The sequence below is a fragment of the Leptonychotes weddellii genome, chromosome 10, assembly GCF_054177405.1.
Source record: "Leptonychotes weddellii isolate Sample4059 chromosome 10, ASM5417740v2, whole genome shotgun sequence".
NCBI lineage: Eukaryota > Metazoa > Chordata > Mammalia > Carnivora > Phocidae > Leptonychotes > Leptonychotes weddellii.
Window position 1 is genome coordinate 46525075 of NC_138378.1, and position 17445 is coordinate 46542519.

At 44.9% G+C, this 17445-nt stretch overlaps 1 protein-coding gene across 12 annotated transcripts in view; it reads right to left on the reverse strand.

Moving 5' to 3' along the window:
• Positions 1–3528: 3528 nt before the first annotated feature.
• Positions 3529–17445, reverse strand: part of NCK2 (NCK adaptor protein 2) — a 145365-nt gene continuing 131448 nt past the window's right edge. For all 12 annotated transcript variants that reach the window (XM_081833322.1, XM_081833320.1, XM_081833319.1 and 9 more), the window contains one exon: positions 3529–4894. In XM_081833322.1, coding sequence (XP_081689448.1) covers positions 4700–4894 — 195 coding nt within the window. In that variant the 3' untranslated portion in view covers positions 3529–4699. The remainder of the gene's footprint in view (positions 4895–17445) is intronic.

The window sequence follows — 17445 nt, forward strand, 5'->3', positions numbered from 1 at the left end:
GGCAAATAAAGATTACTCTTTCAAAAAAGACCACTCTAGTTATTCAAGGTCTGACATTTCTCTGTATAGGATCCAAAGAAAGGACACGCTATAGAAGGTGTGTGTCGTCAGTAATGTGAGCACAAGGGGGTGGGAGCAGGTGATTTTTCCAAAGGTTTCAAGTAGACTAGAACAGTAGCCAAAGTGTAGGCCTCAAACCACCTACATCAGAATCTCCAAGGAGCATGTTAAAACTGCAGATGCCTGCCCTTTGCCCCCCTTCAAATTGGAATTGGTGGTTGAAAAACTGCATAAAAGAACATTTTTGAGTGGTTGGAACTATAAGCCCTCTAGATCTGAGTGAGCTGTATTTAGAAGAGCAATGACCAGTGTCCTCAGGGCAGTGGGAATAGCTTTTGTTGAGAAGAGGGCATTAGGGACTGTTTGCACTGCCCCCAAATTCATGTTAACATCTAATCCACAATGTGATAGCATTCGGAGGTGGGGCCTTTGGGAGGGAGTTAGGTGAGGAGGATGGTGCCCTCACAAATGGAACTACGGCCCTGATGAGCTAGCAGTCTCTATCTAGCAGTCAGATGTCTGCATCCCGGAAGAGGGCTCTCATCAGAACCTGACCACACTGGCATGCTGATCTGGGACCTCCAGTCTCCACAACTGAGAAATCAATCTCTGTTGTGTATGAGCCATTTGGTTTATGGTGTTTTTTTGTCTGTTTGTTTTTTTTATAGCAGCTCGAGCTAAGATAGGGGGCAGAGGTGTTCTGAACACTGGTTGGCCTATTCAACTTTTGCCCACTACGCAATGACTCTTGTGTTGTCAGCTCAGGCTAAGAAATATAAGGAACTTGGAGGATGTTCTACCGCCCCCCGCCCCCCCACCCCACCGCCCCTTCGCCAAGGAGAAAACAAAAATGTTTGCTCCTCAAGGGAGGATTTTTTTAGGGACGTGAGTTTGTCGACTACTTGAGGTAAGAATGTAAGTTGAGTATGGTGCTCGGTATAGCTAAGTATGGCTCTGGGGCCTGGGCTTCTAATGAAAGATGGGTCACATTTTTAGAATGAGAAGTTTCTTGGAACACATGTCCTCGCATACTTGAAGAGTCTACGTTCTAAGGAGTGGGGGTGGATTGGCGCTGACCCTGCCGGTAGGGGCCATGCTGAGGGTCTCAGGGTGCCAGACCTCTGCAGTTGGGCTCTCTGAGGAAGCCCGTGGCTGGTGGAGGCACCAAAGTTCCAACAAATGAGGAAAAATGTCAAGTAGATTATGTGACACAGATCAGCCTGACCGGCATTGATGAGTGCCGTGTAGCATGTCCTACGAAGTTGGTCAAGTGCTCTATCCCAGATAATCCTCACACAAGCCTGGGAATCGCCAAGATGGGGAGCAGCCCCATTTGCCCGCAAGCAAACCCGCTCAGAGGAGCTGGCTGGTTCGCTTGAAGTCACAGGGTTAATAAGGATAACCGGGCCCTCCCACCACACTTGACTTTGGCAGCAGCTCCCAAGTCTGGAAGAAGGATACTGCTTCATGGGAGAGCAGACAGCAGCCCCGCAAGGTGTCAGACAGACCTGAAACGACTGTATTAATTACACGAGTGGTAATTACACGAATTACACGCCTATGGCGGAATTCTAGTGAGAAAGTGCCCAAGACCAGGCCTGGATTTACCAAAATGTTTTATTTTAAAAGAATACTTTCAAGCGTTTCTAGGCTCTCACAGTTCCAAACTTTGGTCTTAAAATTAATTTGGCATCCTGATATCATGTGGCAGAAATGGTAGAGAAGTAGTTTATAAACCACTTCACATATAGAAACCAAAGACAAAATTGTACTGGCACCGAAAATACTTTGTTTGAAATGTCAGAGTTTCAGTAGACCTAAAGATTCTAATTATAATTTAAGACTATAATTTGTGATGCACTTTGGGAGAAAACATGGCCAGTTTTAGCTCCCTAGAAACATGATTTAATAGCATCTGGCACTCGTCACGTGTGAGGGCTTGGTAGTTCAGGGCCGTAACTCAGCAGGGCTGTTTCTGAAAAATGAAGGCACATTGAATGCAAACAAATGAGCAGAGTCACACAACTATAAAATGACTGCCCTTTATTGTCCTTTGCCGTCTGTACAGAGGCAAGGGAATGGAAACTCAAGATCTGTCCGGGAAATCTCGGATATGCAGGAAGGTGATGGCAGAAGGGCCACCTGGACAGAGCATCGGCCGTCCACACTCCAAACCACACAGGGACCCTGCCTGGACTGCCTTACCCACCGTCAACAGGCTCACACTGTGGCTATCAATCTACCCTCCACCGGTCCACCTGGTGCCAGAAGTCCAGGGATGCTGGAACTTTTATAAATATGAATCCTGATCTGCCCCAGGCAGCTGGAAGACTTCCCATGGTGGTGTGGGACAAGATTGAAAATGACGGTCAATTTTAACTATAAGCCTTAGGGAAGTTCCTGAAGCCAAAATGTCTATCTGTATTGTGTCCTTTAATTGCTTGTTTCTTCCTTAATTGCTATGTGTAAACCCAAGTCTTTCAGCTATCCAGACACCCATTTCATTATATGGAGGGATTCTAACATCAGGTCAAAATGGAACACACAACTGTGAGACCTGAAAAAGTCAGAAGGACTTATAATTTCCAGGGATAAGGTATAGAATAGATGTGCTTTGCCTAAAGTAATGATCCACTTCACTCACCTGGATATATATTCTTATGGAACTGGGTACCCCAACTCCAGGTACCAGACCCAAACGTCTAATTTATATCAAAGGCAACAAAGAGATACAATGAACTCACAGAGAACAGGAATGGTAGGTTAAGTGCAAGCTCTCACCAAATTGCTTCTTTCTCCTGGAAGCCCCCCTGGGCTGATGTTGGAAGGGTGCGGCACCAAAGCCAGCTCTCTGGGTTTGCCACCCTCTCCGACCACGTACCAGCCATTTGTGCATTTACTTTGTGCCCCATTTTCTCCATCTATTTAAGGGGGATGAGAGCAGGACCACCTCAGGGGGTTGTGATGAGGAATGAGTGAGGGCGCTGTGTCTGCGAGTCTGGCATAGACGGGGCGCTGAACACACATGCGCTGTCATTAGCTGTGCCGTAAGGGCACAACTCCTCTGTGATGTGACTGTTCCCAGTGCCTGGCACGTTGCGACTGTTCGAGATCTGCTTACCAACTGAGAGAATGAAAGTAAGACACGGGTGGAGAGAGAAAAGCTGGTGCTGAGCAGCGTGGTTGACCAAAGTTTGGTACAACATTTTTTAATGAATAATTTCCAAAGAGTAAAGTTACGACCAAGCGTGAGATTCTGCTTTCTCTTGGAGTTTCACTAATTAAAATTTATTATTTCAGCATACAAAATACGTGGTGGTAGAAAAAGAAAACAGGCAAATAATAAATTTGTTAAACTCCTCTCTAAAAATTGTTTCCCCATAGGCACTGAGTGTCCAGTAAATGCTAGAGCAATTACTCTCCCAGATCGGACTCTGAGTTTTCCCAAAGATAAATACACACATAGTCTTGTCATAATACTTTTTTTTTTTTATTACAATATCCAAAAAACTGAGTATGCAAGTTTAGGAGGTCTCAAGACCCCTTCTTCAGTTGTAGGAATGTGCCATCTCAAGACTGTATATTTAAACTATAAAGAAGTTCAAATGTAAAGAAAAAAGAAAATGCAATTTCTTCATAAACATTCTGTGTCTCTTACTACCAATCACATATTCTCTTGTAAACCCTGAAAAATTCCCTGTAAAGCAAATAATATATATATATTATATATATATATATATGGTGTGTGTGTGTGTATGTGTGTGTGTGTAAAGTGTACAGTAGCTCCCCTTCCCCAAAGATCAGCTGTTTTCCTTAATCATCTGTATTAGTGTCAACAAATGGCTACGGATACATATTATTTTGAGAATTAAATACATAATTGTGAAATTTAAACAAGCCGAAGGGCGAGAGGAAAAAGCACTATGCAGATGGCACATCTGGGGGATAAACGACCACAACATCTGTCTTTTTGAGTCACGGGTCTCGCTTCTGCAGACTGACTTTCAAGGAAATTCTTTTATTGCAAGCATAGCCCCGAAGGCACTGGACTTTCCTCACTACTCTCGTATCTGGTGGTTCTGGTATTGCTACCAGCAGGCGTGTCCACTCCCTGGACGGTCTGGAAGCCACGCAAGGGCAAAGGGCACGGAGTCACGGCTGCCAGGCCCAGGGCCACGGACGTCTGCAGGAGCGCCCGGCCCCGGCTTTCTGTAGTTGACTTAATTAACGGCAGCTTCGGTGCGTTCCAACCGTGCCCGATGTCTGTTTAATGAGGGGTTCTGTTAGCACGAACAATCTGAACAGACTAAGGCTGTTTTCAGTTGAGCAGGAGTAAAGTGATCGAACATCGCCCTCTTCCACCTCCCGTTCTGGAAACCTGGCCGGGAGGAGGGCAGGCCGGAAAGTGGGTGTCAGGGCCCAACCTGGCAAAGGGGAGGCGAGTGGAAAAACGAACCGACCTGCACGCAAAGGTAAACGAGGCAAAGGAAGCCAAGAACCGATGAACCACCGGACCGAGCGGAGCCCGCCGCCCGAGGGCCCGTGAGCGCGGCTTCTTCCTGGGGCAGATCCGCCGGGCTCTGGGGACGTGAGTGCGGCACCGAGGGCCTGGAGGTGGCAGCGGCTGTGGGCGGGGCCGTCACTGCAGCGCTCGGACGAGGTAGAGCTTCTCCCCGTGCTCACTGGTGAAGATAGGTGCCTTTTTGTAGTGTTCCACCAACTCGTCCATGGTGTGAAACCGCCGCTGCCCGATGCAGTAGACATTGTCCACGAGCTGCACCTTGAAATGTTTGTTCTTCCCTGATGCTTTCAGAGACACGGAGAAATCACTGGGCTGGGGAGGAAACGGAACACGAGTCAGGAGGGGCCACGCGCAGGAGACGCGGGGGGAACGCACGCACGCACGCACGCACGCACGCCAGGCGCGGTAGTATCCAGCGCGGCACCTGCGGCTCCCAGCCACCCAGGGCCCGTCCGAGGTTCGCGTGCTCTGAATCCAAGAAAAACTGCATTTTGCTTAGTACAGCTTCCATGCCAAACATGTTTTAGTTACTCGAAAACTGGGGACCCCATACATAGCACATGGGATACCAGTGTTACCCTGATGCTGAAGAAACTTAAATTTTTTTATTTGCCAACCTATTTCTGATAAACTGGGAATTTTTAAAAAGTGGTTTGCATATAGGCAGCAGCTAGAAATCTCCCTTCCTCGGACTATTAGAAATGAAGCCATCAAAAATTTTTCTAATTCTAAGCTATTTAAAAATAAATAAGAGCAGTTGAAAACTCTTGGCTGCATTTTAAACATGGTTTGTAAATCCCAGGGGGATGGCTGTACTATGGTTGAAGCGCAGATTTTATTGAGAAGTGTCTGAATTTGTGACTTACTTATATGTGAATCAATTTTAGAAAGATACCATTATTGTTATTAACATTGGTCCTGCCTCTTATGAGACACTGACTAGCCAGTGCAGCTGATGGGGAAGTAGGAGACTGGCCCCTACTTTTCCACCCCGAAGAAGCCTCCCCATTCTCTCTCAATCAAGATAAGTTCTTCCCCTCCTTTGCTTGCCATACAGCAGAAAGCTGACAGTTTCCAGTGACAGGAGCAGAGTGTATCCCAGTAACTGCACTGTAATAAACAATTTACACGGATGTCCTATCCCTTCACTATGCATTAGGCCAGGTGGATCACGTCTTCTCCACCGCTGTATTCCAGAGAGCCATACAGATGGTGGGAGCCTACTACAGTTCTTAACAGAATTCCTAAAGCTGGGTTCAGTGCTTCTCAAAACCCAGCAACTTCCTGCTGCTGAGGACCACCCAGCTTTGTGCCCTTCCCACGGGGACAAAATTAACAAGCATCTCAGCCACTGTCTTTTACACGGAGCTTACAAACCTTTGGTCCAAAGTGTGCAAATCTTGCAAAACAAGTGAAAATCCCATGAACCAATGACATCCCAGGGAAATGGGTATCCAAGGGCATTCAACACTGCAAAAGCACTGCGGGGCTCACCTACCAGTCACAGCTGCTACCGTGCAAGAATCGAGAGACAACTGTATTCACAGTTTGTATTTATGGATCCCTCTACCCCAAACAGACCAAAGAGAAACAAACCTTTGAGAGAAAAGCCCCTTCTTATCTCCGTGCTAACCCCGGGACTTGATGCCCTGGAGGAGACCCAGGAAGTGCTGGTAGGCTGGACCTTCAGGAAGACACAGAAAGACTGATCTCTGATTCAACCTCACGCTACATAGGATTTTCAGAATCATGGCCATGAGAGGGTCTAGGGGGTGGGGAGGAGGACACAGAACTTGGAAATTATTTCCTCCACTAGACCTCTTAGAAATGAATCATGACAAACCCTGATGTCACAGATGATCCTGGCAACCCGCCCTGTCAACATAATATTCTAAATGGCACAAAACATCATTCTAAGTCATTCTAATCAATTCTCAAATCATGACTGTTTTCATGGGACTGAACAAGATAGATGCAAGCTAGCCTCAGTGTCCTCCATATTATTTTCCAAGTTGGTTGCTGTGTATGGCTCTGAAAAAAGAACCAAGTGAAACAGGTACTGCCGGACATGTCCTCCACGTGGGAGCAAGGCCTGGAGCACCGGCATCACTATCTCTGTCACAACAGTTATTAGTCCTAGTGCATCAGGACACCGCATCCCTACGCAGCCGTACATACAGCTTATGAACCACTCACCCCTCTCCTGAGGGCTTCAGGTCTTCCTTAAAGCAATGTTTAGTTTCAAGCTTCTATTACATTATATATCTATACATATATGTATATATGTATGTATGTATATATGTGTATATATATATATATATTCTGTGCCAGAAGTTTGTGCCTTTAGATGAAGACGGAAGGCAATCTCACTTTTATAGTTTAGCACAAGCCAGGCACTGTGCTAGTTTTACAGATCCTTTAATCAATTCACAGATGAAGCAGCATCGAAGTTGAGGTAGTATGTGAGTCAGGGTAAGTACATGATAGACCCAATTTTAATTAAGCCAAATGATCAACAGATGACTTACTGAACAGGGAAATGTGCTTTTAATTTAAGCTCCTTAATTTAACACCATGGCGTGCCACGTGTATTTGTGTGTTACGGCAGTAGGGCTGATGCAGCGGAGAAGGTACTTTTTAATTTCATGGGCTCTTGAGCAGAAACCTTCAAAGTTAAGGACATAGAACGAACCCAGTTGATGTCAAGCAGGAATGCTGAACACTTGGGGGAATTCTCGGTTCATCCCGAGCGGATTTTCAGTCGACATCACTAACTAGCACCGAATGAAGCCTGAAGATGAGCTAGACCAGTGGTTCCCAAGGTGTGCTCCCAAGACCAGTACCAACAGCAGCATCACCCGGGAACTTGTCAGAAAAAGCAAATTCCCAGGCCTCGCCCCAGACCTGCTGAATCAAACTCAAGGGTGGGGCCCAGCCATCTGTGTTTTAACCCCGGCCATCTGTGTCTCAGTGAGCCATCCACGGGATGCTGATACAGTTTGAGTACAGAAATGCAATCTGCGCCAACCACCAGCAGTGTTTTCAAATGTTCAGAGCCATGGGAAAAAGATACGAACATGCCTGATGAGTAGCCCCTCACAGCAGGGAGATCTGTGGCCAACCTCATCCCCAGGCTGCGGATGCCCTTCTGATTCTGTCCTAAGGAGTCCGGCCCCGCTTGACATTCCTGTGCGGAACTGCCTCAATGAAACAGCTGGGATGCTGGTGGACAGAATCTCTTTTCCTTAAATTGGGCCAGTTCCCCGGGTCTGACAGCGATGGAATGGCTCCACACCCAAAATAACCCTGCCTCCAGAGAAAGAGCACGAGGCGGGGGAAGACCCCTGGGGAGGCGATGCCACCAGCCTTGTCCACACCTTGTCCATTTTCTGGAATGACTTAGGGGAGTCGGATGAAAAAAACCATGCCATGCTCCCCTCGACTGGCAGCGGTGGCTGATACTGTGCCTCTGCACTCCACCTTGAAGCTAGCCGGTCAAAGGACCTTGACAGGGTTTTGTGTGAATACTTACGTTGAGAAAGAGGACCCCAGCAGACTCCAGCCCCGCCTTCTCTCTCCACACAGGTTTTTGTTTGGGGGTGTTACTGATCTGAAGACACAGGCCCATATGAGGTAACTAATAAGCTCTCCACGCTGGGGCCCAGGGCTGAAGCCTGTTGAGTGTCCCTCACTGGGAGGCCAATGTGCCACAGTGATTCTGAGGTGGAAAGTGTGCTGGACTGGGGAACTCCTCACGGTTGGTGGGGGTCCAAGCCAGTACTACTGTTTTTGCATCATGGAGAAGATGAAAACAGGCATTCTTAAGAACTCTGCAATCTCATGGCAGGAATGTGCTCTAGAGAAGTGCTTTAGAGAAGCATGCACATGTGTCCCAGAGTACAGGTTTAGGAATGTCCAAGCAGGATTATTGATATGATTTGTACACTCTTCACGTCCACCAACAGGAAAATGGATAAAAAGATGAGGTATATACTTCATCAAACAATGACACAGATGCATCAACATGGACTAAATAAATCTCACAGAGTATGGACCAAAAGAAGGAAGAATAGCTACAGTAGGATGATACCGTCTATAGAATTCAAAAGCAAGCAAAGCTAAAATGTACTGTTTAGGGATACACACATAACAATCAAGAAAATGATTATCATAAAATTAAAGGTAGCAGTTACCTCTAGTGGGAGGGGTGGTGCAATCAGGAGGCTAATCTGGGGGTGGGCAGTAGCTTCGAGAGTACCAGCAATGTCCTGTTTCCTAAACTTGACCTGGGTTAATAATATACTTAAAAGACATTTCCTGTGTGTTAGGTGTTCCAATAAAGAATGTTTTTTTTTTTTTAAAGATTTTATTTATTTATTTGAGAGAGAGAATGAGAGACAGCACAAGAGGGAAGAGGGTCAGAGGGAGAAGCAGACCCCCCGCCGAGCAGGGAGCCCGATGCGGGACTCGATCCCGGAACTCCAGAATCATGACCTGAGCCGAAGGCAGTCGCTTAACCGACTGAGCCACCCAGGCGCCCAATAAAGAATGTTTTAAAGGTGCTAAATTGGAAGCAAGGAGACCTGTCTTGGCTATCCACTAGTCAGGTGGCACTGGTACTTACCGCTTCAAATACCGCCTCCACCCTCTTGCCGACCTCTCCCCCCTCCCCATCCATTCTTTTGGGACACCAATTACATGCATGTTAAATTTCTCACCTGGGTCCTGTAAATCTCAGTTCAGCCTACCATAACCGCATACCATAAACTGGGTGGTTTAAAGACAAATTTACTTCTCCCAGTTTTGGAGGTGGGGAAGTCCAGATCAAGTAGCTGGCAGGTTTGGTATCTGATGAGGGCCTGCTTCCTGCTTCACAATCCTCTCATGGTGTCTTCGGAAGGCGGAAGGGCAAGAGAGCTCTCTAGGGCCTCTTTGATGACAGCACTAATCCCATTCATGAGGGCCCCACCAACCTAATACAATCACATTGTCCCCAGTAGGGCCTCAGCATGTGACTTTGGCAGTGGTGAGGCGAGACACACATTCAGTCCATGGCAAAATCTCTTGTTGCTCTTTCTGTATTTTCTGTCCTTTTTGTGTGTGTATCCTAAAATCTCTAATTCCTCCCATTTACTAATCCTTTCTTTGGCTGTGTTTAATCTACGGTAAAGTCACCAAGTTCTTAATTTCAGTTATTGTATTTTTCAGTCTTATAATTCTCACTTTTGTTCCTTTTTATTGCTTCTAATTTTCTACTCAAATTCATCTTGCTGAATTTCTTAATCCATATACCTTAAAGACCACATTGACACATTCAAACTCTGGGCTTCTATGGGTCTCTTTTTGTTCTCTTTTCCTCCCCTCTTTGTTTTTGGTAATTCAGTCTTGTCTTTTGGTACTTTAATTTGAATGCTGCATACTAATATGAGGTTTGAAATGGTGCTAGTGTCCTCCAGAGAGGATTTGCTTTTGCTTCGGTACTCAGTGACAGTGGGGCAGAACACCTTAATCCAATGAGGAACAGAACTGATGACGGTTAATTTCAGGTTTGCCTTTGCATCTAGTATGTAGACTTTGGGGAGTCCATACTAAAGGCCTGGATTTTTTTCTGGGGCCTTATCTCCTGGGTGGCCTTGACCTCCAATTTTTGCCCCCCAGCACTGTAGGCTCCTGAAAGACTACTTCTTGGTTGCTTTTTGTTTCACGGTTTCGTCCAGCTTTTCGAGGTGTTTTTGGCAGAAAGTGTTAGTCTGTGAGAAATTAGTCCACCATGACCAGAAATGGAAACTGGTCGTGTGACATTGGACAAGTGGTAATTTGTTCAGACTCCAGGTCTCTATTACAGTTACGCTATTGAGAAGCAGGATAGTTGGTTGTATTAGAGGCTCGGGAACCAGGCTGCTTGGGTTCATATTCTGGCTCCTTAATGACTAGTGTTGTGACCTTGCGCAGATTTCCCAATGGTTTTCTGCTTCAATTTTCTCAACCACAAAACAGAGATAATTCCTGAAATTGGGAAGAGACTGGAACAGTTTAATAAACTATAGTAATGTCAGAAGTACAACATCTTCGGGGAAATATTAAGCAAACACTGTCATTTAGGGCTCTTCTTTAAGTTCCTTTTATGAAACTTTATAAAGATAGCAATCAGCATCTTGTCAATATTTAAAAAGATTTCTTTTGACTAGAATTTCTAGAGAATACTTAACTTTCTAAGCTAACTAGAAGAGGTCTACTTCCTATTGCAGAAGCACCACCTTTTACTTCACACGTGATCATGCTGTCGTCCTTACTTGCTTATATCTGTCTCTCCTACTAGGCTCCAAGCTCCCTGAGGAAGAGGCTCATTTCTATCTCATTTTTATATACACAGGAGAAAGAATGGATCTGATACATAAGCACTAAATAGATGGCCACTGAACTATCTGCCACTGAGTATCTTTGAGGTCCCCTCCTGATTTTCAGCAGAGGGAAAATAAACATTATCAACATGACAGGTACTTGTTTGCTCTTTCTTTAAACAACCAATGGTAAAGCTGTGTCTGCTGAACTTTGTCATTTTCTATTGTCGCCTTTCTTATAGTCTTGCCTTCTACCTGGGGTACCATATTACTTGTCTATTGCTGTGTCACACATCATCCTTAAATTCAGTGGCTTAAACAGCAAACATTTATAATTGCAGTTTCTGTGGCTCAGGAATTTGGGAGTGCCTTAAACCTTGAGCTAAAGCCACTCAGCTCCTAATGGGCTGTAGTCAAGACATCATCTGAAGTCTCAACTGGGGATGCAAAAGCTGCTTCTAAGAACCAGGTCTGCTCACATGAACCACTCCGGAGGCCTCTGTTCTTGGTCTTATGGGCCTTTCCACAGGGCTACTTGAGTTTCTTCACACCTGCAGCTGACTCCCTCATGATCAAGTGATCGGAGAGAGAGCAGAGCCAGAATGTCTTTCACAATCCAGTCTTGGAAATCACCTAACATAACTTCCACCACATTCTGTTCATTAAAAGTGAGTCATTAAGTGCAGCCCCTCCTGAAGGTGAGGCAATCTGGCTCCACCCTTTGAGGAGAAGGGTATCAAAGAATTTGTGGACACCTTTTTAAGCCATCACAGGTACCATATTTGTTAAACTTTCTTTGGCTGCACTAAAATCTAATAGACTCAGTCCTGTACCTTCTCTTCCATTTTGAAACATCTGCCTTCAATTCCTGTAGTTGAGCTTCCTCCCACTGTCCAAATTTCCTCCCTTTCCTTCTCCAAATGCTATACTTACTCTGTATCATTTCTTTTCACTGAACACTGTGCTAACTTTTGAAATTTTCTAATATCAGACCATGTCTTCTTGTTCTCTCCTTCTGACTGTCCCTTAAAGGAATGATTTTTTTTCTATTCTCATGCTTTTGAACCAGAGATTATGAAGAATTATCAGTTGGGATAAGCCATTCATTCTACCCACCCCGCCCCCCCTTTTTTTAGGAAGTCATTTTCCAAGTGGAATGGGAGGATAATTACTAGATTGGCAGAAAATCAACATCTCTCAGGGCTTTTACTAATATATTATTATTTTTGTTTAGGTTTTAGGCCCCCTATTTGAATATAATCCCTCTAAGTAGTAGAACTTGATTTAATCTCACATGTCCACACTGGGATCAGAGTAGGTGTTCAATAAATGCACTGACTTACGTATTTCCCATTCTGACCATCTCTTCCAGTTTTCATTCCTTTAAGTAATTTTTATATCTCACCTTTTTGCAATTTCTGCTCACAAATAACCACTTTTACAAAAGAAAACCAAAGAACACCCTCTTTGATACTATTTCTATTTCTACAGCTTCATCAACTTGATCCACTGTTTCAAATATTTGCTGTAAAGCACCTCTGCATTTTTATAAAACCGATACCCTCGTCAAATATTTCTCTCCTTTCCTCAAGATTTAATCACTATTTTCTCATTGATGGAGAAAAAATGGATGCTGAGAACAATCTGTAATGTCCTTTATTTCTTCTTCCATCCCAGATAGCTTAAGTATTAATATTGATTTTCTTCTTAGCACATGGCTGGGAAGAAATAACAGGGAAGGGTGGGACCTTGCTCCCAGGCACTCCTGATTCTTAGAACTTCTTATCTTTCACTTTGGAGAGTAGAAATGTCGTTTGTGTGGTTCGCCAAGCCTCCCAGGTACACTCTGGACCTATTTCCAGTCATGCTGGTTTTTGAACATCAACAATTTATGCATATATTCAACAGTCCCACTACTTCCAAATCCAGGTCACCTGGTTGGTTTCTTATCAATAGCTGGATCATTCTTTCCTTCTGTTTGGTAAATGGATCTCTCTCTTTGTCCAGAGAAGTAGTTCCTTGACCAAAAAAATCTGAGTGCCAATGGATTAGAGGCAAACTCTATTCCACTGATCAATACTCTCTCTGTTCTTATCTCAAAAAAGCTGCCTTTTGGTTTTATCATTCTGTTAGATCACCTGCCCTGGTTGTCTAATACGGCCTTCTTTTAATCAAAATTGACTCACTGTCAATACTTAGGCCACTAGCTGTCAACTGATACTACTCTCTGTTTCTACATCCCCAGATTATCTCTTCGATGGCGCTTTCTCTTCTTCTACAAAATGTGTCTTTGAAGTGTTTACTCCACAGACCTGAAGCCAATCCATGTGACATGATCAAACATTCTCATTCTCTTTTGAAATAAACTTTACAGAACTCAGTCATCAACCACAGAACAGTCTATTAATCTTTAAACAACAGTGTTTAAAGTTAGTATATGCATGTGTGTTTATCCCTCCCTGCCTCCCAAAACACATTTCCTAAAGTTAAATGTAAGTACTTCAGAGTCTGGGCTTTTAGAATATTGTCCTTGTCACTCATCTTTTTGCCATGTCATACCCAGTGTAAATGATCAAAAATAAATGACATTCAATAATTCATTTCGGAATCTTACCATATAACACAGTGCTGTTCAAATGGGCTGGAACCAATTTCATATGCCACAATTCAGTGGTTCCCAAATCTGAGCATCAGTGTCACTGGGAGAACTTGTTCACACGGAGGCTGCAGGGCTCCGCCCCAGAGACTCAGATTCAGCAGGTCTGGGGTGAGGCCTGATAATCTGCATTTCTAGCAAGTTCCCTGGTGACACTGATGCTTGTCCAGCAATCATACTTTGAGAATTATTGCCGCCAGGCTAAGGAAAATTTTACATGTGTCTTTTCCCATTTGTTTGCTGAACTACTCATGCTTGATTCTGTCATATTTCCAGGGACTATAATCTAGTGGGAACTTTCAAAAAGGTGAAACAGAATGCACTAAGGAAGAATGGGGTGAGCGGGCCAGTTTGTATACAATTCCACTTGTCGTTACTACCCGCGGACCTAACTCATAATGAACCGCTTTCTGTGTTATAAACTCCACGGGGTAACTCTATTTTGTTACTCTACCAGGCTCTTGCCATGCTATGGAGGTCATGGGGAGGAGCTGCTTAGTACTAGCATGAGAAACATCCCCAAAGAAGCAAACAGTGAAGCGGAGATTAAGAGGTTATGTGCTGATGCAAATCAAAACCACATAGCTGTCACTTCACACCCATTTGGGATGGTTATCGTGAAAAACAAAAACCAAAAAAACAGAAAGTAACAACTGTTGGCGTGGATGTGGAGAAACCCCGTGCACTGCCAGTCGGAACGTGCTATGTGCAGCCGCTGTGGCAAACAGATAGCAGGTCCTCAAAAAATTAACCAATGAATTACCATTTGACCCAGCCATTCCACTTCTGGGTATACATTAAAAAAAAACGAAGGCAGGGACTCGAAAAAATTTTTGCACACCCACATTCACAGCAGCATTATGCACAACAGCCAAAAGGTGGAAGTGACCCAAGTGTCCATCAACAGATGAATGGAAAACAAAATGTGGTCTTTGCATACAATAGAAGCTCATTCAGCTCTAAAAAAGGAAGGCCATCCTGTCACAGGCTGCAACATGGATGAACCCCGAGAACATTATGTTATATGAAATAAACCAGACACAAAAGGGCAAATACTGTATGATTCCACCCATATGAGAAGCTTAGAGCAGTCAGATTCCCAGAGACAGAAAGGAGACAGAAAGTAGAAAGTCACCAGGGGCTGGGGCAAGATGGAAATGGATGGTATTTAATGGATATACAATCCCAATCAGGGAGGTTGAAAAAGTTTTGGAGGTGGATGGTAGTGATGATTGCACAATGTGAATGCCCGTATTGCCACAGAACTTAAAGATGGTTAAAACAGTAAGTTTTATATTATGTACATTTTGCCACTATAAAAAAAAACATCTCTTAAAGTTTCTGTGAGGGTCTAAAAAGCTTTGTGCAGTTTCGGTGGAAACAAGAGGCATGTGACCGAGGGACCCAAGGCATCAGGACGGGTGAGGACACGTGCTCCTCCCACCATGGAGGCTAAGCGGCAGTCGTCTGGGAGTGCAGTCTCTGGCTGCAGGGGCGCTGAGAGGGGCAGGGAGGGGACGGGGTCCAGCGCACCGCTCCTAGTGAGGGCACAGAGGTGGTACACAAGAACTCAACATTTCCTTCAGATCACCTGCAACACCTGGTGACCCTAGTTAATGGCTTTTCCTGGGAGGGGGGCATGCAGGGGGGCATGTGGCTGTTGGAGACAGGGCTCAGACACACCTCCTGATCCAAAAATGTGGGGAGCATGCTTTTCCTTTGGCCTAGGGTCAGGCAACAATGATCCCTAAACTTTACTTTTTTCTATGAATCACTTTTTTCTTGACCTTGCAAAAATGCTACAGTGATACAGCCTGGCTTTGGCTGGGACACCCACTGGGCCCTCTCAGAATATTTGAATATTGGTGGTATTAGTAAGATACCCTAGGAAGCTTGTGTGCTGGGCAAGCACTTGCCTTGCACACACCTTGAGACCAATGTATACACTTCTTGCGGAATTCCTTCTATACATCGCAAAGAAACAGTTTTCTAGGGACACTGGGTGAAGACCCCTGGCAGGCAGTCAGGGTCCTCAGTTTAAGGAGAGAAGACATGTGAGCTTGCCTTCCAGGCGCTTACTTACACACAAGAAAATCATGTTTCTGTTTACCAAGTGTCAACCAGAGCCAAACTTAAACATTTCCGTCCCGGTTCCTCAGCCATCTCACTCTCCAATCCTGAAGGCTGAAGACAGCACTGGTGATCCTCCTTCACCAGCAGAGAAACCATATCCGCAGCAGGGAACATGCCCCTGGACTGGCCAGTGGGCACCTGCCGGGGCCTGCAGCCTCACCTGCCCTTCGCTCTGTGTCTATGCATGTGTGTGTTGTGAAAAACAAACTGCACAGTTCACAAAGATCCTAATAATTTCTATGCTTTTCTTTCATTGCTAATTTAGTGGCGTGATAGTTGGATTACTGGGAGGTAAGCCTAACTTCTACCTCTTGCAGAAACCAAACGGAAGTCTCCATCCAGAAGACAAATACATTTAGTCTCAGTCTCCATCCAGAAGACAAATACATTTAGTCTCAGTCTCCGTCCAGAAGACAAATACGTTTAGCTATTTCTGTAGCCACAGCTAAAAAGAAACCGAGTTAAAACAAAACAAAACAGACACCGCAGAGGCCTACACTGGTACTGCATGCATTTGCCATATAAGCCTTTCTAACAGATAAAGTGCTAAAAACTTCCTTGACCCAGTTTTTAAAAATTTCCATTACATCTTGAAATGTTTTTGGGGAAAAACATTTCTTACAGGTACTGGTGATTTTCTGTGAGAGCAACATAAATATTTAGATAAATAGCAGCTCATGATCTAGGGGATTTTTATGAAAATCTTTCTGAATACTGTTATGGATAAATTATTTACTTTGACATATTTTTTTGTTTTACTTTGAAAGACTTGTTCTTCAGTTGCCAGTGGTTATTGGACGACCATTTCTCTCCCCACTTTGTTTGCAGGCCTGAAGAAAGAGTGTCTGGACCCCCCTCATGGCAGCAAAAAATATGCCAGAGGCCACGGTTCTGATTCAAGCTCAGCAGTGCACTTAGCACAACCCCAGGAGAACACAGGCATGGACAGAGAACTTTGGAATCTTTAGCACTCTTCACTGGTTGGCTGCTGATTCCCATACTGAATCTATTATGCACATTCTGGATAATTAATTCATTGGTTAACGCAGAGTATTTCTTGGAGTCCCACCAAGGTAGTGGGATTCAATGGCCAACAAAAGCACACAATACGCACTCCCTGTGCTGAACTGGCCTTTGAAGGGGCCAACACAGCCATGCTCAGCAGCAATGCCACCCTCGCTTAAGACTGCCCTGTGACCCAGGAGCATGTGGGGAGCATGTGGCCCAGGCCTGCAGGTCAGGAAAGGCTTTGCAGGAGCCAAGGTGGCCAGAATGAGACTTGAAGGACATGTGTACATTACACTGGCAAGGGGGGCCAGGGAGGGGAACTGTATTCTAGAATTTTCTAGACCTGTACGAAGGTCTGGAGGAAGAGACAGCCCAATCCAAGAACCCAACAGCAGGAACAGAGGTGCAAGAAGGGAAACTTGCACACTAGGACCTGGAGAGACACGAGGCACGAACAGAAGAGGTCACTCAGCAACTCTCAGTGATACAAGGGGGAAGAGTGGCCACATGCAGCTTCACTACCCTAGTCCGATGGCCTGAGGGAGCCCACTCGGCAAACCTGCACCTGCTTCCTTTACTCGTCACAAGTCAGCTGAGTTTGGGGTAACAGACTACTCTTCCTTTTTGACATTCATCTCCCTCCAAACACAAATCAATGGATTCAGTACTATTTACTTTCTTTTATTTGTAACAAAGCAGAAATCAGACTCCATTTAAAGCCCTTC